General features: G+C 48.3%; 1 protein-coding gene across 1 annotated transcript; it reads right to left on the bottom strand.

Annotated features, from left to right (window-relative positions):
• Window positions 1–512: 512 nt before the first annotated feature.
• SPAG5 (sperm associated antigen 5) lies at window positions 513–23942 on the bottom strand. The gene is made up of 23 exons (XM_056126509.1): window positions 23725–23942; window positions 23362–23487; window positions 20548–21635; window positions 20273–20441; window positions 14168–14260; window positions 13844–13975; window positions 13528–13620; window positions 13308–13400; window positions 13103–13216; window positions 12478–12571; window positions 11704–11851; window positions 11523–11625; window positions 11238–11371; window positions 10901–11045; window positions 4508–4619; window positions 3389–3481; window positions 3002–3122; window positions 2775–2886; window positions 1846–1926; window positions 1525–1680; window positions 1369–1443; window positions 948–1028; window positions 513–717 (listed from the first exon to the last, which is right to left on the bottom strand). The coding sequence occupies exons 1-23, from the start codon at window positions 23764–23766 to the stop codon at window positions 646–648; spliced, it is 3477 nt and encodes a 1158-aa protein (XP_055982484.1). The 5' UTR covers window positions 23767–23942; the 3' UTR covers window positions 513–645.
• Between the last annotated feature and the right edge of the window lie 2549 nt (window positions 23943–26491).

The following is a 26491-nucleotide window of genomic DNA, read 5'->3' as shown; positions in this document are numbered from 1 at the left end:
AGTCATTTTAATGGTCACAACAGGTGAGGCAGGTCGGTCAGAGGCACCGAAACAGTGCAGGGGTTCTAGGCAAGGAGTAGGAATGGTCCTCACCTGCTGATTCACCAGGGCCTGGCCCCAGGAAGGGATGGAGGAGAGAATGAAGCCTTGTCTGCTTTCCCTAGGCCCTGAGCCAGGGAACAATCTGTCCAGTGCCGAGTATTTGAGGAAGAAGGGAAAGGAGGAGGGGACGTCTGGCTCTAGACGCAGCAGGCGGTGTGTGGAGGGCACCCAGGCAGCGCCATGCTACCTCTCCCCTAACTTCCTCTGCCACCAAGAAAGACAACTCAGGGACAGGGGAAGAGCACTCAAAGTTCTTGAACACGCACAAGCCTGTTGTACACACAGAAGCCTCGGGCTCAATCACGATCCCAAAGCGCAATGGACCTCCAAGCACTGAGCTGAGACAGTCCCCGAACACTGACGGGTAAGGCCCCAAATCAAAAACAAAGAGAACTGATTTGCAGTGTGCCTGAAGAAATACATTAAAAGTGTTTTATTTAAAAAATATTAAACATTGGTGGCTCAATGCCAATTGGTCCTAATAGGAGGATAAGGGGATATTGCAGGTAAAAAGGGATGAAATGGATTCCAGCTTTCGGTGTCCTAGCTCAGAAACTCCAGTAATCCTTGCAGCTCCTTGCAATCATTCACAACCTCTGGGATGGAAAGTAGAGTCTGGGAAGAGAAGCAGAAAAGGCAGCTCAGGTTCACAGGCTGAGGCCCAGGTTCACTGGCCCCAGGAAGCGCCACCTGACTTGAAGGGAAAAAACAGTGGCCACCGAGAATGCAGCAGTCGCTGAGTTCTGCTCTCAGCGCGGGTTGGGAACAGAGCTCTGCTCACTATACTCCCGGGGTTTGGACCTCCACCAGATACCTGAGCTGCACCAATTCTCTCCCTCCTTTACCTCGTAAATATGCTGAACAATGTCATCTAGTTTCTTTAATTCCTTGTCAGAGCGCCGAAGATTCTCTTCAAGGATGTTTCTCTAGAAAGAAAGAGGTTGCATAAATCCTTTGCTTTTTAAAAATGAACAAACGAAAACAGCATAGACTGAGAGTCAAGGAGACTATTCTGGGTAAACTAGAAGTGGTGGGAAATGGTCCCAGCACCTAGTCCTGTCATGGGAATCCTTTTTATGGAGGGAGTGAGGAGGGGGGTCATATTTCATGATGCTGAGGGCTTACTCCTGGCTCTGCACTCAGGGATCACCACTGGCGGGTTCAGGGGACCAAACAGGGTGCCGCGAATAGAATCCGGATCTGCTGTATGCAAGCAAGCACAGTACCCACTGTACTACCCCTCCAGTCCATCCCAGGAATTCTTACATGGCTCTGGAACTTAGCCATGAGTTTTGCCTTCTCATTTTTCACCTCCAGGAACATCATCCTTAGCTTGTCCACCTGTAGATATGTCCAGGTCAGTAAAGGCACAGACTAGGGCTCCCACCAGCTACCCATGACCTTTGCTCAACTCTACATCACCTCTTGGGAGAGCCACACTTTCTCCTGGATCCAGCTAGTGGCCATAGGCTCACAATTGGGATCCAGCTGGCCTGCCAGGGTTTCCCGGAGCACTTTAGTCTCTGTCTCTGCACGCCGAAGTGAGCGGGTGAGCTGCATCACCTCCTCTCTTAAGCTCTGGAGTGAGAAAGGAGAGGTGTGGTCAATAGTCTCAAAGACCCTCTTTTTTTTTTTTTTATCCCATGTGGTGATCCAGGGCTGTCCAGGGGATGCAATTCCCACTGTGGTATCCTGGCTCCCAGTGATGCGGAAGGTAGAGGCCGGACATCACGGTGAACGCACTATGAGTTCGCCGCTATTGTCTATCTGTTCTAAGATCTTCTTGTTCTGCTGCTGTACCACTTCCTGGAGCTCCTTTTCATTCTGTGGAGTATAAAGCAGAAAAGAGAACTGTCTTCTTTGAAGAGAAATAATAAGGCACTTAAAAAAAATGGCAGGGACCAGGGTGCTTTGTACGGCTGGTTTATGTGCTTGCCTAGCATGCAACCAACTTGGGTTCAATCCCTGGTACCATATACGATCCCCTGAGCCTGGCCAAGAATGATCCCTGAGCATAGAGCCAGTAGTAAGCCCCCATGCACCGCCAGATGTAGCCCTTCCCCCACACACACCAAGAAAAAAGGAAAGAAAAAGGTAAAAAAAATAAATAAATAAAAAATAAAACAGCTGGCTTCTTGAAGCCCTTGCCTGAATGGACTGAAAAGTGTGACCCATGCTCATCTGAGGGGATAACTGATAACACTAATTCTTCCTCCAGGGCAGCTTGAGGTAAGGTGTATTTCTTTTTTTGCTTTTTGGGTCACACCTGGCGATTCTCAGGGGTCTCTCCTGGCTCTGCACGCAGGAATCATTCCTGGTGGTGCTCAGGGGACTATATGGAATGCTGGGAATTGAACCCGGGTCAGCGGCATGCAAGGCAAATGCCCTACCCGCTGTGCTATTGCTCCAGTCCCAAGGTAAGGTGTATTTCAGCGCTGAGTTCTGCTAGAGTTCCCAACTACTAGAGTTCCGGACTTCTAGGTCAGCCTGGGGAGATAGGTTGGCCCATAACTGATTCCCAAACATAGGAAACGTCTGACCCCAGAAGGGCAAAACTAGGGCAGTGGTTGGAAAATCCCCACCACCCAGATTCCTGGAGAGAAAACAGCTCCCAGTGGGCCAGCATAGATGGCCCAGTTCTTCACCGACCCACTTCGAGGCCCCTCCTTCACCTTGTAGCGCATGCACAAGGCCTGGTTCAGCTTCTCTATCTCGGCTTCCTTGGCCTTCTGGGCTTCCTCATGTTGCTCTTCCTGAGCCTGCAGCTTCGCCTGTAGATCACAACTGAGAGAAGGAAGAATTCAGCATTATTTCAATTTCTTAGGGGCTGGCGAGGGCCCAGCATGGGGAACTGTCTCCTCTGACCCGCTGTCTCTCACCAGAACTGAATTACGCTTACATGGTTTGCTGCAGAGTCCTGATGGCTTCCTCCTTAGACTCTTGCAGCAGGGAACTCAGGCTCCAAAGCGCTACCATACTGGACCCCATTTCTGCTAGACTCTTCCCCAGGTCTGGTGTCTCTGAAAGAAAAGGTCCAGAGACAGTCCTTGAGCCCTAGAAGGGACAAGGGTGAAGCCAACGATTTCCACGACTCTTATCCATGGTCCCCACCTGCAGGATCTGAATGTCCGGAACAAAAACATCACAGATCCCAAAAGGCAGAAAAGAAAATTGAGCCCATGTAGAATTGAGGTTTTTAGAGCAATGCACATCTCACTGCTACGGTCTCTGGCATCATCACTACCAGATCGAGAAATGAGGCAGGATCCCTGGAGCCCATGCTAACCTGGAGGCTGAAGGGAAACCATGGATGCCACTCGGGTGAAAGCACTCTTGTCACTTCCAAGCAGGGGTACAGATCCAGGAGCTGATTCTAGTGCTAAAACAAAAACCAGTCATGGGGTAAGGTCCCTCTGGCAAGCCAGTCAAGAGTCCGCCACACCACTGGTTCAGCCCTTCTGGAAAACCGTATGGACGATTCTCAAAAAATTAGAAATTGAGCTCCCATTTGACCCAGCAATACCACTCCTGGGAATATATCCCAGAGAGGCAAAAATGTATAGTCGAAGTGACATCTGCACTTGTTTGTTCATTGCAGCCCTCTTTACTATAGCCAGAAACTGGAAGAAACCTGAATGCCCAAGAACAGATGACTGGTTAAAGAAACTTTGGTACATCTACACAATGGAGTACTATGTAGCTCTTAGAAAAGATGAAGTCATGAAATTTACATACAAGTGGTACAATATGGAAAGTATCATGCTAAGCGAAATGAGTCAGAAAGAGAGGGATAGACATAGAAAGATTGCATTCATCTGGGGGATATAAAGTAACAAAGTATGAGATTAATACCCAAGAATAGCTGAGATCAGCACCAGGAGGATTACTCCATAACTTAGAGGCCAGCCGGGTATCCTAGAGGAAAGGGCTATTCAGATAGAGAAGGGAGCACCAAATAAAGGATGTTTGGAGGATCCTCCCAGGAGGGGAGATGCATGTCGAAAGTAGACTATGGACTGAACATGTTTGCCACTCAATGCCTCTTTTGCAGACCACAACACCCAAAAGGAGAGAGAGAACACAGGGGATTGCCCTGCCACAGAGACGGGGGGATGGGGGGATGGGGGTGGGAGGGATATTATCCATGGTGGTGGAAAATGGGCACTGGTGGAGGGATGGGTATCTGATCATTGTATAATTGAAACCAAAGCACAAAAAATTGTAAATCTACAACTTTAAAAAAAATAAAATAAAATAAAGGGAAAAAAAAAAAAAAAAAAAAAAAAAGAGTCCGCCACAATGGAAGCAGTGAGGGAGACATGGGCCTGCTGAAGGGCATCTCAGTAGATGAAGGGGTCAGGAACAGGGTCACCACTTTTCCCCATCCCCAAACCCCAGTTTTAACCTTCATGTGCTGGGCCTGTCAAGCAGCTTCCCAAGGTGGTGTTGTCGGTGGACGGAGTGTGTTCAAGGGGTGACACTGAGGCTGTGTTTGTCACAAGGGGCTCTGGTTCAGCCTATAGGCAAAGGAGGAAAAAAAATATATCAGCTTCTCTTCAAGGATATTTTGATTTCATTGAATGGCCCGGCTACTCACCGGCCATCTCCTCCAGAATTCTATTCTACTCTATTCTATACTATTTTCCAGCTTTATTTCTTTCTCCTTTCCCCAAATTTAATTCTCTCACTAAAGTAACAAGAAAGAAAGAATAAAATAAAAAAAAACCCAAAAACCAAATATGGGCTTGAGAGAGAATACAGTAAGGAGCTTGGCTTCCACGTGCCCGACTTGGGTTCAATCCCCAGCATCCCATGCAGTACCCCGAACAATGCCAGGAGTAACCCCTGAACCCCTGAACATTGCCTAGTTGACCCAAAAGCTAAAAAATATATAAATTTTTAGCGGGTAGGGCGTTCGCCTTACAAGCGGTCAACATGGCCGACCCGAGTTCGATTCCTCCGCCCCTCTCGGAGAGCCCGGCAAGCTACCGAGAGTATTCGATATGCCAGACACAGTAACAACAAAGTCTCCATTGGAGACGTTACTGGGCCCGCTCGAGCAAATCGACGATCAACGGGAGGGCCTTTACTTTTACCTTTACTTTTAAAGAAAAGGAAAAATAACCCCAGACACTTTTTACTGTAAGATCCCTTTTTAGATACACTCTTTCAAAACAACTTAAAAAAAGAAAGAGGGTTAGAGCTAGCTCAGGGGACTGAGTGCATGCTTTGCTTATAGGAAGCCCAGTTCCATCCCCAGTGCTGCGTGGTTCCCTGAGCACCACCAGGAGTAACCACCAAGTACTGACCAGGCAAGAAGCTGCTGAGCTCTGCATGTTTTGGGATAATACAGCAGGTAGGGAATTTACCTTGCATGCAGCTCACCCAGGTTCGATCCCTGGCATCCCATATGGTCCCAACTGCAGAGCCAAGAGTAACCCCCGAGCATCATCAGGTGTAGTCCAAAAATAAGAACAGGGGCTGGAGTGGTAATATAGTGGGTAGAGCACTTGCCTTGCCATAGTCAACCCAGGTTCAATCCCCAGCACCCCATAAGCCCCGCCAGGAGTCAGCCCTAAGCACAGCCAATTGTGGCCTAAAACAAAACAAAATAAAAAGCCCTGAAAAACAAAAAATAAAAATATGTTGACATTTCTTGCCAATCATTTATTGATGTCTCAGCCCATTACAGTCAGGCTTCTACCATACCATTCCATCAAATTCTCATAATTTTTTTTTTTAACTTTTTGGGTCATACCCAGATGTGCTCAGGGGTTACTCCTGGCTCTGCACACAGGAATTACTCTTGGCAGTGCACAGGGGACCAGGTGATGCCAGGGATTGAACCCGGTCAGCCACATGCAAGGCAAACTACCTGTTGTTCTATGCCTCTGGCCCCAAATTCTCATGATTCTTTTTTTCCTTCTTTTCCCCCTTTCCTTCCTTTTGTAGTTTTGTTGCTGCTACTGTTGTGCTGTACAGAGAGCACACACTCAGTTGTGATGCATACACACTCTTTCTTGTAGTGTGCTGAGTTTTTTTTTGTGGTGCCAGGGATACTTACCATCAGGGCCAGGGATAATACTAGAAGATGTGGGCTGGTCCTGGGGACCAAACTCAAGGCCTCAAGGCCAGAGTTAGCTCAGAGGGTTGAGCACATGCTTCAAATGCAGGAGGCCCTGGTTTGAAATCCAGCACTGCATGGTCACACACTATCAAGAGTGATCCCTATGTACCACTGGGTGTGGCCCCCAAACCAGACCAATCCAAAACTCAAACAAGCAAGGCAGACAATCCTCTTCCTCTTTTTTTTTTTTTTTTTGGTGGGAGGAGTTGGGGTTATACCTAGGAGTATTCAGGATTACTCCTGGTTCTGTGCTCAGAGATCATTCCTGGCGAGGCCCGGAGGACCATGAGGGATGCTGAAGATCAAACCCAGGTAAGCTGCATGCAAGGCAAGTACCCTCCCTGCTATACTATCACTCTGGCCTCAAACAAGGGAGGCATTCTATCCTGAGTTACATCCCCAGGGCCTAACATCCTAACTTTCAAATGCAATGAATACAGCTTTTATTTACCTGAGTTCTTTTATAATCAGTAACTGTATTTATTTATTTTTTCATCTTTTGTTTTGAAGCCACACCCAGCTGTGCTTAGGACTTCTCTTGGCAGGGCACAGGGTACCAGCTGTGTGCTGGAAATCAAACTGGGGTCAGTTGTGTGCAAGGCAAACACCTTACATGCTGCAGTATCTCTCTGGCCCTTCATGTTCTTTTTGTTTTGTTTTGCTTTTTGGGTCATATCCAGCGATGTTCAGGGGTTACTCCAGGCTCTACACTCAGGAATTATTGCTAGTTGTGCTTGGGAGGACCATGTGGGATGCCGGGCACTGAACCTGGGTTGGCCAGGTACAAGGCATACGCCCTACCCACCGTACAACTACTCTAGTCCTCCTTCATGTTCTTTTAGAAACTGAGACATGACTTTGTTCTCCTTCATCCTTGCTTATTTCATCTCACTATCTACAGTTCCTTAACTATTGTGTTCCTTCATGTTCAACCATGGCCTTAACACCCAAATCCATTTCCCAGGTGTTCTTGCCTCCAGAGTTCCCAGAAGTCTAGTTACTTCCACATGGTCCCTTCAATCCATCTCTCTCTCTCTCTCTCACGTGATTTCTAGATCCAAAGAGCCAACGGCCTATGACAAATCTCCATTAGTTCACCTGAAATTTAGTTTGTATAAAGGTGAGCTCACCATATTCTCCATTCCATCCCCCAAGCACCACCTAAATGTTTTTCCTCCAGTATGTACAATCCTATGGCAGAGAGGAAACAAATTGTAGCTTGCAGGCCAAATCTGGCATGCTGCCTGTTTCTGTAAATCAGATTTCCTTGGAACACAGCCACATCCAGAGTGCAGCCTCTCTTGGGCTACAGGGCAAAGCTGAACAGTGTAGGCAGGGACTACAAAGCTTGCAAAAACGAAAAACCTAGATTCTAGTGTGCTTTACATGGAACATCTAACTCCAATTCTAGAGAATGGCACCATCCTTCCAGCAATCAAGAGATCAGCACTTTTCCATCTTACTCCTACAGCAAACTAGTCATCAAATTCTATTGCTTCTGCTTTTAAATATGGATTGAATTCATCAAACCTAGCTCTTCGTTTCTTTCTTTTTTGCTTTTGTTCCTTTTTAGTTTTTAGGTCACCCCTGGTGGTACAAAGGGATCATTATTCCTGGTGCTCAGGGAACCAACCATATGGGATGCTGGGGATCAAACACAGGTCAGCTGCGTGCAAGGCAAACACTTTACCCACTGTACTATCACTCCAGTTCCTCCTTTCTATCCCTTCTATAATTTTTTTCTTGATGGAGTGGTACCAGGGGGCCAAACCTGGCAAGGCTCAGGGGTTACTCCCCGCTCTGCACTCAGGAATTACTCCTGGCAGTGTTCGTGGGACCATATGGGATGCTAGAGAGAGAATCCATCCATCTCAGCAACGTGAAAGGCAAGTACCCTACCCACTGTACTATCACTCCAGTCCTTCTGTAATTTCCTTTAGTTCAAGCCTTCAAAATATGGCCTACCTCCTTCTCCAGTCTCAGTTCCTTGTTAATTGTGCACCACATAACAACCATGTATAGTATAATTATAAAGAGCTGCTTCTTTTATGTTCACGCAGTTGTCCTAGCACCTAATCCAGGCCTGGGTAGCAGGTAGTCATCATGAAAAACACATACAGCATCTCTGTAACTTTCAAGTACTATTCCCTCTGCCCTAAGGATTCTTTTTTCTTTTTTTTGACGGGTTGGGGCCAGACCTGCTGGTGCTTCAGGGCCTCTCCCAGCAATGCTTGGGAGAGCATGTGGTGCTGGGGTTGGACAAACGCAAGGCCAGTGCCTTATCCCCTTATCCCCTGTACTATCTTTCTTATATACCCATCCCTGCCCTGCGAATGTCTAACCTGAAGACTGTCCAAAGATACCTTGTTTTTCAATGATCTCCTCATCCTCAGTACTAGAACTGATGCACCTTTCTACATGCTTCCACAGTGGTCCTCCACAAAGACCTCTATTATGATCAGAAGGAAAGATAACAAGTTTACATGTATTCTTCTTCCCTGCTACACTATGAATTCGTTGGCATTTCATGTGTTCAACATACAATCAGGGAAGAGAATCAGATCGTGAGCATGTCCAGATCTCACGATCCAGATTGTGCACTTAACTGCTACATAAACTAGTAAGCTCCATATCCTGAAAGAGACTGGCCATTTAGTGTACACTGAGAGGAAGCCAAAGACACAAGGCCAGGCCTGGAGCAATAGCGCAGTGGCTTACAGTCCTGAGTACTGCCAGGACACAATCCTTGCAGGCACACCAGGCACAATCCTTGCAGCTCTGCTCTTTGAGCCTGGCAGCTCTGCTATCTGTGAATTTGGCACTATGAGCAATTTCCAATGGCACTGCAGGTAGAGGTGTATTAGCACCATAACTGGAGAGCAACGGTACAGTGGTTAGTGCAAGCCTTGGACCTGAGCTCAATCCCTGGCATTCCATATGGTCTCCCAAGCACCAACAGTGATCCCTGAATGCAAAGTCAAGAGTAACCCTGAACACTGCTGTGTGTGACTCCAAAACCAAAATAAATAAATAAAAAGATGAAGGGGAATAGCCAGGAAGACGCCTGGGAAGTATGTGTGTGGGTACCACGTGGCCTCTAGTGAACAGCACCTTAACTTGTGTGACTCAACTAGAATGTGAGTCCTATAAGCACATGCGCAAGCACCGCAAGAGTGCAGGCCTCAGGGAACACAGAGTACCGTGTCTGAGTGTGTGATCACCACAACCTGACAGGCGACCCTCAGCAGGCACCTTAATCCCCTGGTCAATGTGACAACAACAACAAAATCATCAACAACAACAAAGGGAAGAGCAAAGAAACTGGGGGGAAAAAAGCAAGCATAAATTCCACTTTCTTTAAAGAATGTGTTTCCCAGTCAGTCTAGGAAAATGAACATAAACGTAAAAGGAAAGTAAGTGTATGGAGAACATAAAGGAGATCGGAGTGTACATGACTTAGGAACAATTAAAAAAAAGGTGAACTAGGAAGAATTTTAATAGGATAGAAAAGGTATTTCCAACTTAAATAGAAGAGAAAGGATGTGGAAACAGCCTCAGTCTGGTTTTGAATGGAAATGGGACGAGGTGTAGTGTCCAGACTACACTGTCTCTGGATGCAGTCAAGAGTTCATAATAAAGTAAGAAACAGGAAGTGGGGCTGGAGCGATAGCACAGCGGGTAGGGCATTTGCCTTGCACGTGGCCGACCCGGGTTCAATTCCCAGCATCCCATGTGGTCCTCCGAGCACCGCCAGGAGTAATTCCTGAGTGCATGAGCCAGAAGTAACCCCTGAGCATAACCGGCTATGATCCAAAAAGAAAAAAAAAAAAAGAAAAAACAGGAAGAAAAACTTCAACACACTAAAGAAGTGCTTAAGGCATCTGAGTGTCCACAAAAGTCACAGAGGTGCGACAAGAACAGTTTTAGGAGGACCACACTACACAAGAAAGATACAACTGGAAGCTCTCTCAGTAAGCTAGAGAGGGAAACTTCCTTAACTTCATTTAAAATATCAACAAAAATGGGTCAGAGAACTAGCACAGGGACTAAGGTGATTGCTTTGCTTATGGCCAACCCCAGTTCCACCCGCATTAAATGTGGTCTCTAGAGCACTGCCAGGAGTGATTCATGAGCAGTGTCAGGTAAGCCCTGAGAAACACTGGGAGTGGGGGTATGGCACCAAAACAACAAAAAACCTTTATAGTTAATGAATTTAAAGAATGAAATTCCAAGATTTCCCTCTAAAATGAGGGATAAGGTCCCTCTTATCACTTTATTTGGGGGGAGGGTTGGGCCATATCCTGTGATGCTCAAGGTTACTCCTGATTCTGTGCTCAGGAATTACTCCTGGCGGTGCTCAGGGGATCAAAGCTGGGTCAGCTGCATGCAAGACAAGTGTCCTACCTGCTGTACCCTATACTGTACTACTCTGGCCCCTTACCACTCGTTTTCTACAATGTAGAAGGTGGGGGTTTTTGTTTGTTTGTGGGCCACACCCTGTGATGCTCAAGGTCATTCCTGGCTCTGCACTCAGAAATTACTGATAGTGGTGCTGGTGGACCATATGGGATGTCAGGGATTGAACCTGGGTCGGCTATGCACAAGGCATCTGTCCTACTCACTGTACTATCACTTCAGCCTCTTATCGTAGTGGTTTCAGCTGCTATATACCTTCTCCTGTAGCTGTAGTTTTGTCTGCAGAAAGTCAGTTAGGCTCTGAAGCTGCTCAGTCAGCACCCCCAGCTCTTGGCAATACTGACGTGTCTTCTCCAGGTCGTGCTCCTGACTCTCTTCTATGATGCTGGCCAATTTAGCCCTGAAGTCAGGAACGGAAAAGAGGTCAAAGACAGTTGACCTTTGAACATCTCTCCTAACCTCCCAGTGAACAGCATCTGCTGGGGGAAAGGGGTTCTGGACTCGGTCACGATTCCCCTCTTAGAGACCTGAGTTTCCAGAGACGTTCCTAGGAACGGGGAGCACTGGGGAGGACAGAAAGCAGAACTCTTACTTCAGGTTCTCCACAGTGTCCTTGAGGTCCTCACACTGCAGACTGCGCTCCCGGAGCACCTCTAGCGTGGCCTTCAGCTGACACTCAACCTGCCCCAGCTCTAGGTGTGCAACCTGATTCTCTTGGTCGGCGAACTTAGGAGAATTGGAAAAGGCAGGGCAGGGGCAAAAGAGGGAAGAAGGGAAAATGAGCCCAAGCCCTAGGAACTGAGGCTTTTCTAATCTCACCTGACTACCATCAGGCCAGAGCCATGCCAGCTGTCCTGCTCCCAGCAACACTCCTTACCTCCAGGGTCTCCTTCAGGTCTTGAACTTCCTTGGCCAGGACCGCCTGTTGTTGCCGCAGCTCTGCTTGAATACGCTTTAGTTCCATCTCTTCCTTTTGCCACCTATCAGAGATGCTTAGAGTAGTCCTGTTTCAACCTGTCCTTTGCACCTACCACAACAACGATCTGAGGAGAACTCACTGAGCAGCCTGCTCCTCATTGCTCTGGGTAAGCTGGCAAAGCAACTCGTCCTTCTTGGCCAAGTCCTGAGCGCAGTGGGAGTGCTGACTGCAGAGCTCTTGCAACTGACTCTCCGTGCTGGAAAGAATCTGCAGCTGAGTCTGAAGATCTAGACCGAAAGCAACCAAAAGCAACTGTGTGTTCACCACGCTAAAACAAACCACCCTCTCTCCTCTTCTGCTCCCAAACTAGTGCTCTCAGCTAGTGAGATAGAATAGTGAGTAAGACAGTTCCCTTGTATGTGGCCAACTCATGGTGTTTTTTTTTTGGTGGGGGAGGGGGAAACTCCGGTTTAATCCTCAGCACCCCATATGGTACCCCTCATCAGACATGAGTAAGCCCTGAGCACTGCCAAGTGTGGCCCCCAAACCAAAATAAAACAACATAAGTGCTCTCTCTGCCAGGAATGAGGCTTTAGTGGTAGAGCAGTAAAGGTACACACACACACACACACACACACACACACACACACACACACACACAGAGTGCTACAGAGCAGTATTTTTCAGCTGGGGCCATGTGGCCATATGGAATATCCTCTGGGTATTCCAAGCGGGCTGCAAAAGAAAACGGCATAAACAGAGACCAACCAGTGACACAGGATGAAAACAAGGTTGGAAGGGGGTCGTGGTTGGGAAACACCGAGAAACATCACTCTAGAGCACTCTCTCGCTCTGCCTCCTTTCCCCGCGCCTTAGAGGGTATAATTACTTGCATAAATGCACACACGCATACCTGTTGCTAGGCGACTGTTTTCCAACTTTAGTTGTTCTATTTGGCCTTTGCAGTCCTCTAAATGAGCAGAGACTTGCTCCAGTTTCCTGGAAACCTGGGGGGGACGGGGGGGGGGGAAGACAGTTTTTCTCCCATAGTTCCTCCTGAATCAAGAGTCTGAGCACTTAGTTTAGCCTTTTGGACAGGACAACAGACCATTTGGCTGCTAGGCAGAAACACTACAGCAAATGAGGCTGGTACTCAGGGAAAAGTAGACACGGAAAAGAAAAATGGCTGAAGAAGAAATAGTTGGGAAGGTCACCTTAGAAGAAAAGGAACTGGCTGGTCTCCATACCCATAGGATGGAAAGACAGGCCAAGGTGAGAAGCTATAGATACCACTTGTTAGAAAGGCCTTCTGGGACAAGAGAAATAGTACAGCAGGTAGGACACTTGTCTTACACACGGCTGAGCTGGCTGACCAATGGGCACCCCAATTTGGTTCCCTGAGCATAGCCAGGAGTGATCCCTGAGTCCAAAGCCAGAAGGCCTGGGCACCCCTAGATGTGGCCCCCAAACCAAACAACAAAGTCCTGCTGCAGAGGGAGATGACCCAGGCCTAAGCAGGACCCAGTCCTGGCTTGTACCTGCTCTTTTTCCTCAATTGCGGCATCCCGTTCCTGCAGAGTCTGCCGGCTCTTGGCCATGAGTTTCTCTGTGAGTTCTCGAGACCGACTCAGCAGAGCCGTCCACGTCACATACTGCCAGGGGAAGCAAGCACGTCAGTTGAGCAAGGTTCCTGAGAGAGCTAGCTGGGACTGAGGGGAGGGCAGGAGAGCCCCAAACACTCACATCCAGCTGCATGGATATCCAGTCCTGATGCAAGACTTGGGTCAGACTTGCTGTCTGCTGAGCCAGCTGTTCTTGCTCAGTGTGAAGCCCCACCTACACGAGAAGGTGTGCCTCTGTGGGGATGTCCTCTCCCCAGTTGACAGCAAAGTGGAAGTCCATTACAAAGTGTCCTCCCAGAGTGTCAGCACAGACCCCAGGGATGAAAATACCCTTGAATTACCAGGTGAGTCTGGGTTTCCTTCAGAAGGCTGGCAGCCAGGTCCTGTTTGAGCTGGCCAGAGTGAGCACAGAAAGCCTCAAGCTCTGTCTCTGCCTGCTTAGGGAAGAAGTTGCGTGGACATGGTGGGCAAAGGAAGGAAACAGAAAAAAAGAAAGAAAAGCCCACTAAGACCCTGAATGTCCACCACCCAGGTAGTTTAGTTGGGTCTGCCCCAGAGCAGAGAGCTCTTGGGCAGACCATCTGTGTCTTTAGCAAACGTGTGTTCCTTCCAGGGAAGAACTCGCCCACATCCGGGAACAAAGGACTGACACCTTACCGAATTCGTGCCTGAGAGGGCAGTCTTCTCTCCGTGCTTTGCCTGCTCCTGCTCTGCTTTGAGGCTCTGGAGCCTTTTCTTCAATTTCTTCAACACTTTAAAACAGGAGACCAAGTTTTCTGCACGTGGAGACTGTAAAATAAGAATCAGCAGCCAGAGAGGATACTGTGGGTAAGGTGCTTGCTTTGTATGCTGCCGACCCTGTCCCCTGCCTCCTGCCCCCCTTCATCTCCCCACCGAAAAAAAAAAATCAGATGTTATGTCAAGCTCCATTTTTTGGCTTTCAGTTCTACCAGACACTTCTACCTTCGTGTGTACTCTTACCTCCAGGCTCACAGTAGCTTTATCTTCCTCTAAGTGCAACAGAGACAGGTGAAGTAACGATATCAACTCCTTTGACACCTGCACCCATGGCTTCTGTAGAGGGAAAGATGATTAGTCTGGGTTAAATGAAGTCACCAAGCAAGAGACAGTGCACAAGGGCTCTGAGAAGGAAAGTCATTGATCCCAATTTCAAGCCCCCTATGAGATGTCCTTAAAGGTCTAGAGGGCTGGGAAGATACCACCAAGGGCAGGAGTGTACCCCAGCATCCCATAAGAATCCCCAAGCACTGCCAAGAGTAGTTCTTGAGCATCACTAGGTGTGGCCCCAAATCAAAACCATTTATTCTTAGAAATTTGGACTAGAAGTGCATGTGTTTGCAGAGTGAGGTCCTGGGTTCAATCCCCAGCATCATATGATGCACAAGCACAGCCAGGTACATAGCTCTGGTGGCCCTAGCTCTGTCCAGCCTGATCACCCACTTCCAAGAGTGGGAAACCAAAAACTAATGGGAATACCTCCCACCCACAAAAGACAAAATCAAAACATAAACAGCACTTTTAAAGACACTGGGTAGAGGCCAGAACGATAGTAGAGCGGGCAGAGCATTTGCCTTGCACATGTCTGACCCAGGTTCGGTCCCTGGCATCCCAAATGGTCCCCCGAGCACTGCCAGTAGTAATTCCTGAGTGCAGAGCCAGGACTAACCCCTGAGCATTACCGGTGAAACCCAAAAAGCAAATAAATAAAGACACTGGTTATTATGAAGTATATAAATAATTCATAAGGTAGAATGAGCTGTATTTTCTTAGTTGCATATACTTTACTTTGTTCTAAAACCATTTTAGGAACCAGAGTGGTAGTAGAGCAGCTAGGGCATTTGCCTTGCACATGGCCAACCTGGGTTTAATCCCTGGCATCCCATATGGTCCCCTGAGCACAGCCAGGAGTACTTCCTGAGTGCAGAGCCAGGAGTAATCCCTGACCATCACTGGGTGTGGCAACAACCACCTTTCTAAACAAAGCTATAACAAACTTTTTGCTTCTTGCTTCTTGGGTCCCACGAATTCTTTGCTTGTTGCTTTTTGGGCCCCACCAGCAGTGCTTAAGGGGCTACTCACAATTCTCAGCAATGTTCAGGGGACCACACAGAGCCAGTTATCAAACCCAGGGTTCCTGCAGGCAAAACACATGTTCCAGACGTTGGACCTATTTCCCTGCCTACAATATTTCTCACAAAACATGATGATGCTACTGAAATCAATGTAACACCAAATGACAACATTCATTTTCATGCTGAGTCTATTTCCATCAGTGCTGTTTTGAACCATTTTGCTCTTCAGTTTGTTTCTCATCTCTGAAACAGGAACAAAAACCCACTGCATACTGTCATAGACATGAATGTAGATGTATTTGAAAAAATAATGAAATTATTAAATAAAAGTTGTAAAGTAGTGCTGGAGAGATACTACAGTGGCTGAGTTCACCCTTGGCGATAGGTTTTGCTGAGGGGCAAACTCCTTTTAAGTCGTGTCATTTGCATGCAGGCTTGCTTGCCAGAGGGTTACATTCCTAGCCTTGGCGCTCACACACATCCAGATGTGGTAACAGAGGTGGTCACTTGTGGCACAGGGCATTACAGACTGCAGGGCTTCCAGGCACAAACAGCACAGCTGTTCATCACATGTAGCTGGCACCAGGAGTTGAGCTCAGGGTTTTCTACATGGCAGGCAGGCACTGTGGTCAGAAGAGCAGTCCCTGGTGAACACTACAACCAGAATGTGAGTGTCACGGAGCAGAGCCCTGGCAAGCAGATGTGTAAGTAACACACCTACAGGAATGTGAGGAGCTGGACAGCACAGCAGGTAGGGCACATGCCTTGCACGCAATCGACCCAGGTTCCATCTGGTACCCCATATGGTCCTCTGAGCATCGCCAGAGCCTAAGTCAGGATTAAACTCTGGTAGACCCCCCAAAAAACAAATGAAGCAAAACAAAAGAAAGAAAAAAATTGCCTCTGACGTACAAGCCCCGTTCACCAAACATCCACGTGGGAGGGAGGAGAGCAAGGCTGAGGGGTCGGGAATGTGGTCTTGCCTGGGTTGGTCCTGAAACTAATCCCAGCACCACCCCACAGGGCCAAGTGCAATCTCTGGCACCACAAGTATGATGAAAAAAATAGGATGAACAAGAAAAGGATAAGCCAATTTACATTATGCCCTACTGGCAAAAGGACAACACGTTCCAGCATTATCTATCGTACTCTTCGCTATTTTGTCAGAAGAAAACGGCCTTTTGTTGTTTCAAATTGCATTTCTTTGTTTACCATGAAAAGTATTGCTACTCTTTTCCAATTCTGTCTGTTCATTATCTTGGGGAAGTAAATATCTTAAGTGCATTATATAGAGCAGGGTAAGTGTTCTCAGAGGCAGTTAAGCCATAAAAATAACTTTCCAGTTTGAGAAAAGAAGGGAGTTGTCACTGCTATCAAAGGCAGTCATCATCTGAGAAAAATACCTACTGTTGGAGGAAGAGTGTTGAGTCACCATCCTCAGTCTGGATGTGAAGACGCAGTTCTCTTGGTGTTCATGGCTCCCTGACCCAACCCTGTGAATATCATTCCCTACTGTGCCATGCAGTACAGCACAGAGTACTTCATGCACCCTGTACAGGGGTCACATACTGCTCAGAGTTGGGCAGTCAGGCAGATAACAAGACTTGTGTGAAGGGTCAGTCAAGTGGCAAGAATGTGGAACTGGAATAGGGAATGACTAGAAGTGCTGTAATTTCCTGCCTAGATTCTGTTTCAGGGGCATCCAAAGGATCTGGCAAGCTTAAGAAGAGGGTACAATGGGGCTGGAGTAATAGTACAGGGGGTAGAGCATTCGCCTTGTATGCGGCTGACCCAGGTTCGATTCCCAACATCTCATATGGTCCCCCGAGCACCACCAGGAGTAATTCCTGAGTGCAAAGCCAGGAATAACCCCTGTGCATCAACAGTGTGATCCAAAAAGGAAAAAAAAAAAAAAAGAGGGTACAAGGCAGAACTGGAGTAATAATACAGAGGATGTGTTGCCTTGCATACAGCTGACCTAGATTTGATCCCCAGCATACCATGTGATACCCAGAGCCCTGGCAGGGCTGACCTAAGCTTAGAGGCAGGAGTTAGCCCTGGGCACAGCCGGGTCTAGTCCAGAAATTGAAAAAAGGAAAAGAAAAGAAAAAAAAAGGAGCAAACACAGAAGAGAAACTGAGCCATCGGTGGAATGAAGAACTTAGAATTTCCAGAGTTTCTGGCAATGGCAAAAGACAAAGTCAACTTTTTAAGTATATTTTCTTCCATCTTCTCTTGTTCTTTTTCTCATGGTACCAGGAATCAAACCCAGGGCCTCACACATGCCACACATAAGAGTCTTTTCTTTCCTTATTTAGGCACCTGATTTACAACACTGATAACAGCAATGTTTCCGGCACACAATGTTGCTATACCAAACTTGCCACCAGTGTGTGGGCATCTCTCCACCACCATTTCTAGGCCCCTTCTCACTTTCCTTCCCACCTTTAGTAAAATCAATACTATAAGCACTGAGTTTGCTATCCTTGACCATTTTTTATTCCTTTACTATGTTTATTTAAAAAAAAAAATGGGGAGTATTTTGGGGATCGTATCCAGCAATCCTACAGGCTTGCTATTAGCTCTGAGTTCAGTAATTACTTCTGGCAGCCCTGAGGGATCATATGGGATGCCAGGGATCGAACCCAGGTCAGACATGTGCCAGGCAAGTGCCTTACCCAGCCCCTACTACTTTACTATTTTCTTTGTACTCTGCATGAAGGATCATTCAGTGTTTGTTCAGGAAGCATGATAACATTCCCTTCCAAGTTGCAGCAAATACAGGATGTCAGCTTTTCTTATATCTGAATAGAATTCCTTTGTGCATGTATACCACAATTTCTTTATTCAATCATCTGTTTTTGCAGTTTTCAGATCTTGGCTATTGTGAACAGTGCCACAATGAACACAAAAGCAAGTATCATTTCAAATGAATGTTTTTTGTTCTTGGTAAGGATGCCAAGTGGTATTGCCGGATTGGTCATATGGAAACACAATTCTCTTTTGAGAAGTCTCCACACTGCTTTCTGACTTCTGAACTAGATGACACCCTCACTAAGAGGGATGAGGGTTCCTCTCTCATACATCCCCGCAAGCTTAAAAATATTTTCAACCAGTAGAAGGTCTCTAGGTGGGCTGGAGCACTGGCACAGCAGGTAGTGCAATTGCTCTTATGTGGCCAACCCAGATTCAATCCCTGGCATCCCAGATGGTCCCCCATGCCCACCAGGAGTAATTCCTGAGTGCAGAGAGCCAGGAGTCTTTTTTCTGGCTCTTTGGGTCATACCCAGTGATGTTCAGGGGTTACTCCTGGCTCTGCACTCAGGAATTACTCCTGGCAGTGCTCAGGGGACCATATAGGGTACCAGGGATTAAACCTAGGTTGGCCACATGCAAGGCAAATGCCCTATCCAATGTACTATCACTCCGGGCCTTAATTTCTTTTTTTTTTTAACACAATTCCCTTCCTTTCTTAGCTTGTGTTGTCTCTGAGTTCTACACAATAGTGTCCTAAAACTGTTTTCCTCTTACATATCCAACAATAATTTTGTTTTGGAGTCACGCCCAACAGTGCTCAGAGGCTACTTCTGGCTCTGTGTTCAGGAGAGCTCTTTGGTGGTACTCAGAACACCATATGTGGTGCTGAGATTCACAATAGGGTCAACTGCATGCAAGGTAAACACCTTACAATAATTTTGAAAAGCTAAATATCCCGCATCCTGTATGGGCCCTGTGCACTGCCAGCAGCAATTCCTGAGCACAGAGCCAGGAGTAAGCCCAGAGTCACAATGGTGTGGCCTCCAAATAAAAACAAACAAACAAAAAAGAATGAAGAGGCAGAGCAATAGTACAGCCGCCGTGATTTGCAAGAGGACAACCCAGATCTGAACCTAGGTATCCCATACTGTTGCCAAGCATAGCCAGGAATTATTCCTGAGTACAGAGCCAGGATTAACACACACACCCAAAATAAAAAGGAATAGCAGAAATATCACCCAATTCTAGGTGATCCTTTGGAAATACCTGCCAAAATTCTCCAAGAGTTTTAAGAATCCAAAGACATAAACAACCTTTTTTGGGGAGAGATAGGAAAGCCACATTCAATAAGGCCTAGAAGCTTCTCACAACTTAGTGCTCAAGATAGAGTGCCAGGGATCAAACATGGTGGCTTCTGCACTCAGCGCATGTGCTCTCGCCCTGAGTCCCAGGTTCTCAGACATGCAAGGTCAGTTCTCCACTGCTCAGTTATATTCCTTACTTTAATGTTCTGAAGGCAAACAAAAATGATGTGCTCTAAATTTTATTACTAAATTTTGCTTTCTTAGCAAGTCCACATTTTCTCTGCGTGTTTGTTTTGTGGCCACACCCAGTAGTACTCAGGGTTTTTGTTGTGTTTTGTTTGGGGGCCACACACAGCAGTGCTCAGGGCTTACTCTCACTCTGCTCAGGGATCACTCCTGGCAGAGCTCAGGGAACCAAATGGGGTGTCAGGAATCAAACCAAGGTCACCTGCGTAGAAGGCAAACATCCTCCCTGCTGTACTCAGGGTTTACTCCTGGATCTGTGCTCAGTGGTCACTCCTGAAGGGCTTGGGGGAACCATATGGGGTGTTGGGGCTTGAACCCAAGTCAGCCGCATGTAAGGCAAGTGCATTACCCTTTGTACCAACATTCCCGCCCATGTATGCTCTTCTTTAGTAAAGAAGGGAAAGACAATTAATAAGGGGGGGGGGGGGGGCACTGGAAAGGAAAAAGTTACTGGTACACTGAAAGATGAGAATCTGGAAGAAAGTATCTTTAAAACTTTCCTGATTTGTGGGCAGAGATAAGGTACTTGCTATAACCAAAAAAGTCTCAGCTCTAAGGGATTTTCTAGATCCTCAGCTGTTAGACAATGAGCCTTTGGTTAAGGAGTGTCTTTGAACCACTGCAGGATCAATTCTGCAAGAACATGCCCAAGGGGATCGTCCAGCCTTGAGCAGGGACCTTCTTACCCCACCAGAAGTGTCCGTCTGTGTGCTGCTGTCCTGAACTGCAGGGCGCGCAGTCAGCTGGCTCTTCCACTCCTGCAGCTGGCGGGAGAGAACCTCCAGAATGACAAGAGAATTCAGCAAGTTATCTTCCAGATCATGTCGAGATAAGGCTGTCAGATCTGGAGGATGGCTGCAAGAGGGAAAGAAAAACATAAGGAGAGGGAGAGGGGGGAGAGAAGGGAAGTGGCAAGTCCAGGTTACTGGCGTCCAGGAGCTGCAGGGGAGTGGAGACTTACCCCCGCAGGAGGGGCTCTGCCTGAGAAGCACTGTCCTCGGTGCCTACCACGCCTGTCTGGGATACGTCTGAACTTTTCTCTTGTTGTGCTGGGGGAGTATACCAAGTTCCGATGGAGCAAGTGGAAACAGGGGTCATACTGGTCGCAGCATCCCGAAGAACAGAAGGAAAAGACAGGGACAAGCTCTGACGGAGATTTTCCAGCATGACTGAAGTATTTACGCCTTTTTCCAGCCAAGCCAGTGGGGACAGCCAAGGCTCTGTATCAGAGATGAGACGCGTACTAGTCTCTTCCACTACGGGGTCGTGAGCTCCCTGGGAGTTCCTATTTCCTGTCTGTGGGGACTGCCATGTGTGTGGAATATCTTCGCCATCTGAGACCAGGGCCTGATCTCCCAATTCGGCAGCTTCAGGGAGCATGGGAACGCTTATTTCTTTTTCCTCTATAGCTCTGTGCTCCGCAGTGTCTTCTCCAGGGACCCCAGGACTTGCAAGAAAATCTGCTGCTAAGGCAGTTGAAGAGGAACGCCAGAGTGTGGAGGAAGACAAAAAGGAATTATTTCCAGAAGGGACTAAGTTCTCAGGCTCAGTGTCAGCTCCACCGCCCTTTGGCTTTTCCTCGGAGTACAGCTGCTGCTCTGAGCAGAGACTTGGTGGAGACTCTGAGACGTGGGATGGAGGCTCCTGCAATACAGGTTTCTCAGCAATGGCAGAAACAAGTTCTGGAAAAAAACTGTCTTCCATAGAAGGTGCAAGCCCGCTTCCCAGCAGATCTCCTGGCTGCAAAAGTTCATCAAGAGAGATGTTAATTGTCTCTGCCAACGTATCTAAGTGGGCCTCGTGTATAATGTCTTGCTGGCCACCCTCTGCAGAAGGTACAAGGACCATGGTTTTGATCATTTCATTGTACAGTGCTTCCTCAAATGCTGGGGAAATGGAGTTGGTTTGGGGAATCAGAGCGACGTGCGGCTCATTGGCCAGAAGTTGATGAGCTTCCTGCCACTCTGAAGTGTGACTGACTGGTTCTGAAGGGGACTCTATCCTCTCAGTATTGACAAAATCCAGGGTAGATGAGTGGATACTGTCTTCCTGCCAAAGGAAACAAAAGTAGTTGACTAAGGCAGTCAATTCCAGCTTCCAACATGCAATTATGGGTGTAGGATTCTGTGTAAACTCAAAAAAAGAAAGGTTCATTACTTCTAAGTTTAAGTAAGAACTTAGCTAAGGGGCTGGAGCAATAGCACAGCAGGTAGGGCGTTTGCCTTGCATGCGGCCGACCCAGGTTCAATTCCCAGCATCCCATATGGTCCCCTGAGTACCGTCAGGGGTAATTCCTGAGCGCAGAGCCAGGAGTAGCCCCTGTGCATCGCCGGGCGTGACCCAAAAAAGGAAAAAATAAATAAACTTAGCTAAGACTTGCTACTCACTACAGACAACCAACACAGGGCGAAAATAGCTGAAAAGACATTGTAAGTTTTTCTTTTGACTTTTGGGTCACACCAGGCAGTGTTCAGGGGCTACTCCTGGCATGGTGCTCAGGAAACTTTGCAATGCTGGAGAATGAACCCAGGCCTCCTACATACAAAGCATGCAGCATTCCATCCCACTAAGTAATTTCTCTAGCCTCAAGTTTGGGTTCCCTAACTGAAGCAGCCTACAATATAAACAAGGCTGAGATGATTAGACATACCACAGGGAGATACTACCTTGAATTTTCTACACTTCTCCAGTCCTAATTCCGACACTAGGGGAATGGGTAGAAGGAGCCCTTATGCTAAAGCTCTGGCAGAAGATAGTGTTGATAGAGAAGATTTTCTCCCTTCTGAAACAGACGAGTACCAGAATTAGAGAGCACATGGTCATGGACCCAAAGGCAAGAGGGAAACATCGATCTGAACCAGACATATAACATCCCTGGCTCACAGAACTGAGGGAGTCTGGAACACAAAGGTCAATCCCCTCAATCCTTGGGATTTGAAAAGCTATAGCTGGGGCTGGAGTGATAGCACGGCTGGTAGGGCATTTGCCTTGCTGGCGGTTGACCCAGGTTCAATTCCCAGCATCCCACATGGTCCCCCAAGCACTGCCAGGAGTAATTCCTGAGTGCATGAGCCAGGAGTAACCCCTGTGCATCACTGGATGTGACCCAAAAAGCAAAAAAAAAAAAGCTGTAGCTGCTACAGCAGAGAACGAAGAGCAAATTGAAGTTCCTCTGGAGCTCCCTAGCCGTACAGGACTCCTGCCCAACAGCAGAACTTCAGCTGAAATAAGTGGCTCCCTCGGGCTCTGCTCAGAAGGGCTCACCCTGCCCTCCCCACACAAATAAAAGAGTGAAAATAGAATTAAACTATGATGTCCTGGGGCTCTAGCACAGCAGGTAGGGCTTTGTCTTATCTTGCACGCAGCCAACCTAAATTCAATCTCGGGCATCCTGTATGGTCACCCAAGCCCCAACAGGAGCAATCCCTGAGCACAGAGCCACGTGTAAGCCCTGAGCACTGCAGGTTCAGCTCCAAGCACAAAAAAAGAAAAAGAAAAAGTCAGAAATATTCCTCAAGTTGTAGAGTACATGCCTTTGCAGGAACAAGAGAAAGGTTATGGAAGCTAACAGCTAAATAGAGGTCCGGGCACTCAGTGGATTTCCTCTAACCAACGGAGGGCATCTCTCTGTTGGCCTGAATAGCTGTAAATGGATGTCACCGAGTAAGAGAGTTTATTATCATTATTAATTACGTTCCAGCCCCGGCCCTCTGTTCCTCTGAGCTCTCAGCCTCGGCAAAGAGCCCAGTTAAGAAGCTGGCCAGGCGAATCTCACCTGCGGTCCCAACTTGCACAGAGACGGGGACATCGAGGAATCAGTGGGGGGCTCTTTTCCGGAGCTGGTGAGGGCATTGGGCTGTAGCGTAAGTTCTCGAAGAGGAGTCCTCATTGCTGGCTTTCCCTGAGAAAGAACGACATGAGCGCGTGGGGAAAAAACCCCTGCAGGTCTGCCTTTCATTCCTCCCTAAGGAGCCGATGGGCACTGCCAAAAGGAGGCCCTGGCACGCAGAGCTGAAGCTGCGGGACCCCCGAGGCTCCGCACGGCCCCGCCCCAAAGGACGCCGCTTTTCCAGTACATCCGGCGTCCCCAGCCCCCCCGCCCTGGAAGTTCGCGCTCGGCTCTTTCTCCGCCGCTCACCGAAGGCGACACGCTCATGTTGAGTTTTTTCACCCGCCACATCTTCCACACGAGACGGGGGCCGATTAGCTGCCAGCCCCGCAGGCCGCCGCCATGTTGACCCGCCGTTTGTTTGAACCTGCGCCGCGCTTCCTGATTGGCCGCCGTGCGGAGGAGGGCGGGGCCGCTGTAGGCGCGCGGCCGGCGGGTGCGCGCGCGCCCCGCGGAGGTTCCGCAGCCCTCGGCTCTCTTCGTCCTCCTCGCCGGGGCTCTGCGCGCAGCACCGGCCCACGGGCGCTGTCACCGCGCCTAGGGGACAGTATCCCCGGAGCTGGGAGACCCGGTGAGCCTGTAGTTCCTGCTTCCGCTAAGCCTCCCTCTTCACGGTCACGGTCCTCCCGTTGTTCATCGATTTGGAGACTTTTGTTACTGTGTTTGGCATACGAATACGTCACGGGGAGCTTGCCAGGCTCTGCAGTGAGGGCGAGATACTCTCAGTAGCTTGCCGGGCTCTGCCGAGAGGGGCGGAGGAATCGAACTCGGGTCGGCCATGTTGGCTGCGTGCAAGGCAAACACCCTACCGCTGGTGCTATCGCTCCAGCCCCAAGCTCCAGCCCCAAGCCTCCCTCTTACACTGTGAAAAACAAACAAAACCCAACGGTTTCCGTGGTCTGACTTGGGAAATTTCCTCCCAGGTGTGTCAGTTACCTAACCAGAGAGAGGCTCGGGAAGTCGGGAAGGGAAAAGTGAGTGGAACTTTTGGGCTTCAAGCTTGTTCGCTGGTTCCCTAGCTGATCGACTTAGACGCAAGCGGTGAGGAACTGACCCTGCGCGTAGATTCTGGTATTTTCTTTTTTCTTTTTTGCTATTTGTGTCACACCCGGCGATGCACAGGGCTTACTCCTGGCTCTTCACTCAGGAATTACTCCTGGCACTGCTCAGGGGACCATATGGGATGCTGGGAATCGAACCGGGTTGGCCGCGTGCAAGGCAAACGCCCTACCCACTCTGCTATCACTCCAAGCCCCCATTCTGGTATTCTCGATAGTTCGGGACAAGGTGGCAGCTCCTTTGCCTGAAGGATGGCGACTCTCTGCACTCTTAACAGCCGATCAAGCCACAGAATTCTGCGTGAGTGGATGTGGGTGCCACTTGGGTATCCGGACTCAGAGTGAGCACCCTTAAGTGAAACCAGCCTCGGAGCCCCGGCCCAGAGTGGGACTCGCGAGCTCGCAGGCCCCTGCAGAATTAGAAGGGGTCTGACTAGGGCTCTTCAGGTCTGACTTGGCACCACTGCAGAGCGCGGTTATTGAGGTCTCAGAGTTTGTGGAGGCGCCCTGGGTGCCTACCATAGGGCCCCCAGCGATTCTGCAGCTGCGATTTCCTCCCCAGACCACCTGTAGCATATTATGAAGGAAAGCCTCCCTAAGGCCAACTGTCTGGAGACCAAAGATGGGGGCATGTGCTTCCTGGTCATGTTCTGCTGGACTGTTGGCTGCAGCCCACACAGAGTACCCAAGCTGCATACTGTAGCAGCTCTGGATCTGATCCCTGCTGAGTCCTGTCACCGTTGCTACTGCGGCCCTACAGGCAGGCCAACTTAAACCCACTGTATGAGTGTATCAGCAGCTTGATGGTGCCCTCAAGCTTCCTGATACCCCCGAATTGATGCTATGCCCCTGGTTGGACTCCAACAACTCAGGACCAAGTTTCCAGAGAAATTAAACTGCTAAAAGTTACATATATGAGAACCATACCTATAAACCACCTTTTGCTCAGCCATACAAGCTCATTTATCCTCCTACCATTAGACACCCATATATAAATCACAAAAAAGATCAGAATCTGTAGTTAATCTCTGGCTGCATAAGGCTGTACAAACAGGACACATGGGAGGGGGCAGGCTTGCCAGTGCCTGGGCTATGCAGAGCTCACAGCAGCCACTCACTCCAAAATTCCAAAATCACTACCATTCCTCCAGCCGCATTCCATTGTCCCTGGATGGACCTCACTGAGATACTATCCTGCTGAAAATTTGGGTAAGTGGGTTTTGTGACTGAAATCTCCAGGTTTTCTCAGAGTTGACATGGGCTACCTTCCCCCCACTTCCCTATACTCCTGGAAGCATGGGCACTTACCCCCCTGAGCCAACTCCAGCGCCACTATGGAAGGTCTTCCACCGGCCTTGCTTCAGAGACCCATAAATAAATCTCAAAAGAGATCAGAGGCTGCGATTAATCTCCGACCTGGGCAAGGCTATACAGAGAGAATACGTTGAAGTGGGGACGGCTTTACCAGTGCCCGCCCAAGAAGAGTCCCCAGCAGCTGCTTCCTCCCACAATCCAAAATCACTGCCATGCCCCCAGGTGGGACAGACCTAACCAAGATATTAATCTGCTGAAAATTTGGGTATGTAGGTTTTGTGACTGAAATCTCCAAGCTCTCTCTGAATCAGGATGGCTTACCTCCCTCCACTTCCCTGTAACTCCAGAAAAAGAAGAGAGAGCAAGAAGAAAGGTGCCTGACACAGAGGCAGGGGACTTTGGTGGTGGGAAATGTACACTGGTGGAGGGATGGGTGTTGGAACATTGCATGATTAACCCCCCCCCCCCCCCCACACACACACACATACACAATTTTTTTTCTGGTATTTTCTTGGGGCTTATTCAGGGCCTACAAAAGTTTACTGAAAGAGTAGTTAAATGTATATTAAGCATTTATGACTTGCAGGGCACTATTAACTCCTTTAATCCCCATAAAGATGTATCTAAAAAGTATATAGGTATAT

This window comes from Sorex fumeus, unplaced genomic scaffold (assembly GCF_029834395.1).
Source record: "Sorex fumeus unplaced genomic scaffold, SorFum_2.1 ptg000063l, whole genome shotgun sequence".
Lineage (NCBI taxonomy): Eukaryota > Metazoa > Chordata > Mammalia > Eulipotyphla > Soricidae > Sorex > Sorex fumeus.
This window is presented reverse-complemented; position numbering and strand designations above follow the sequence as displayed.

Excerpts from the sequence above, each read along its gene's own strand:
- SPAG5 (XM_056126509.1), bottom strand. The coding sequence starts at position 23,766 with ATGTGGCGGGTGAAAAAACTCAACATGAGCGTGTCGCCTTCG. Across the intron at positions 14,261-20,272 it reads AGACGGACACTTCTGGTGGG|AAGCCATGGGTGCAGGTGTC; the intron begins GTAAGAAGGTCC and ends TTCCCTCTACAG. Across the intron at positions 4,620-10,900 it reads AACTACAGCTACAGGAGAAG|GCTGAACCAGAGCCCCTTGT; the intron begins GTATATAGCAGC and ends CTTTGCCTATAG.